We start from the raw sequence: 1,826 nt of genomic DNA, 5'->3' as shown, positions 1-1,826 counted from the left end.
CACATCATTATATACAGGAAGCTTACAATATTGCTTTATAATCAACGTTAACTTTGACCCACTTAGCAATTCAACCACCCAGATTCTTTTACCATCTCTACTGAATGAGAATTTCAGACATGTCAGGTTCTCACCTATGCATTTCTTGCAGGTGTAGCCGCCAACACACAGCAGAAGGAGAGCAACCACACTAACACAGATGTAAATCATCTGCATGTCCCTCCTTGTACCTGCAGGTGATTCCACAACATATTAATAATAGGAAACAGTAGCTTATTCATTTGTCTTTTTGTGTATGTTGAGCCTGAGGTTTGTGACCATAAAAAGGAAGAAACTGCAGGGTGCTGCTCAACTTAACTTAAACAAATAAAAATCCACTTACCTACTTCAACCATCACCACTTGAAAACAGTGGTGATGGATGTTATTCTGTATACAGGAGTAACATCCAAGGTCTGTTAACTCAAGATCATCAATTCTGATGGAGTAGTTTCCCTCCAAGCCCTGAAATGGAAAGGTTTTAACTCTGCCATTTCTGGGGTCCTGGTACTTAACATGTCCTAAAGGTGACAGGTTGACCACCTCCCCTTTGGGAATGTGGCTCCATGTCACCCAGTTGGAACTGGCTGGCCGAGCAGTGCACGGTAGGAACACAGATGAGCCAAGTGAAATGCTCAGTCTGCTCATGCTGCAAAATTCTCCTAAATCTTCACATGATTCTTCATCTGAAAGGGAAAATTAAATATGAGAATAAGTTCAGGTTACCCGTTTCATATTCAAATGACTAAAGAGCAAGCAGAAGAACCTATTTCTCCTCCTTACAGTAGATCTCCAGACTTTATTTCTTCAAGTAAGCATTAAAGGATGTGAATCTATTAAATATAAATCTTATTTCTCTGTATTGCTCAGTATTAAAAAAAATCTTGAAAGATAGTACGAATATATAGTTAAAAATGCAGAGAAAATATTTGTATTATTATTAGTTTGGTATGAGCAGTGATAAAAGTTTCTCCTGTATTTTCTTCAAGCTTCGTGACTAATCTGTAAGATTTCGGTTTGATTCTCCAGGATATCATGACTATAGTCACGATTTTGAGTTCGCTTTCTAAATGCTTCTTCATACTTCAGAGTGCAAACTTCCTCCTACAATAAACAAGATCACACAACATTGGACAAAAAAGTTTCTATTTATTTTGTCTGTTCACATTCTATTCACGTTTAGACATGTTTGAAAGCAAAACTGCGGAAGACGCAAGATAAACAGGTTGCAAAAATCCTGGAAATTCATCCGCTTCGAATGTTATCAGTGACAACATCTGAAGCGGGTGGAAAATTCTCACTGAGTTTATGTTATGTGTTTTATTTCAATGAAAGCTATGGTCTGAGAGTTCTGCTCTGAGTTTTTTTTAATCAAATGGTAGAGAATTTAATGCGTTATGAAATGTCTCATGAATGTTAGTTGATAGTTTAACGATGTAAATACATTAAGAGTAACTTTCATCAATAGATTTCTGAACTGTTCACCAAGTTTAAATAGTCAATCAAAAGAACTTTAAAAAGCGTGTTTTGATCAAAAACGTTTACTGATTAGACCTTTTTTTTTTCTCTACACTTTTCACAGAAGCACTTACCATTTGAAGACACACAGACGACCCACAGGGCGAAAAGAAAAATCCACCTTCCAGCGTGCATCTTCATCTGCGTCTCGTTATATAAAATCATCCCGCTGGTGATGGTACGTCTTTAGACAACAAAGCTACGAAGTTTGGGTTTGGACCGCCTCCTTACTTCAGATTTCTTCTTAAGGCCCTTTCACGTGGGACGCGG

At 37.6% G+C, this 1,826-nt stretch overlaps 1 protein-coding gene across 1 annotated transcript in view; it reads right to left on the bottom strand.

Annotated features, from left to right (window-relative positions):
- LOC102204329 (uncharacterized) overlaps positions 1–1,800 on the bottom strand; it is a 19,820-nt gene extending 18,020 nt beyond the window's left edge. Inside the window, exons 1-3 of the mRNA XM_005720930.1 lie at positions 1,631–1,800; positions 383–724; positions 93–230 (exon numbers count right to left, since the gene is read on the bottom strand). Of these exons, the coding sequence (XP_005720987.1) occupies positions 93–230; positions 383–724; positions 1,631–1,721 (571 nt within the window). The 5' untranslated portion in view covers positions 1,722–1,800. The remainder of the gene's footprint in view (positions 1–92; positions 231–382; positions 725–1,630) is intronic.
- Positions 1,801–1,826: the final 26 nt, after the last annotated feature.

This window comes from Pundamilia nyererei, unplaced genomic scaffold, assembly GCF_000239375.1.
Source record: "Pundamilia nyererei isolate P.nyererei 1_Seehausen unplaced genomic scaffold, PunNye1.0 scaffold00003, whole genome shotgun sequence".
Taxonomy (NCBI): domain Eukaryota; kingdom Metazoa; phylum Chordata; class Actinopteri; order Cichliformes; family Cichlidae; genus Pundamilia; species Pundamilia nyererei.
Note: the sequence above shows the minus strand (reverse complement) of the source record. Positions and strands in the feature narration are given on the sequence as shown.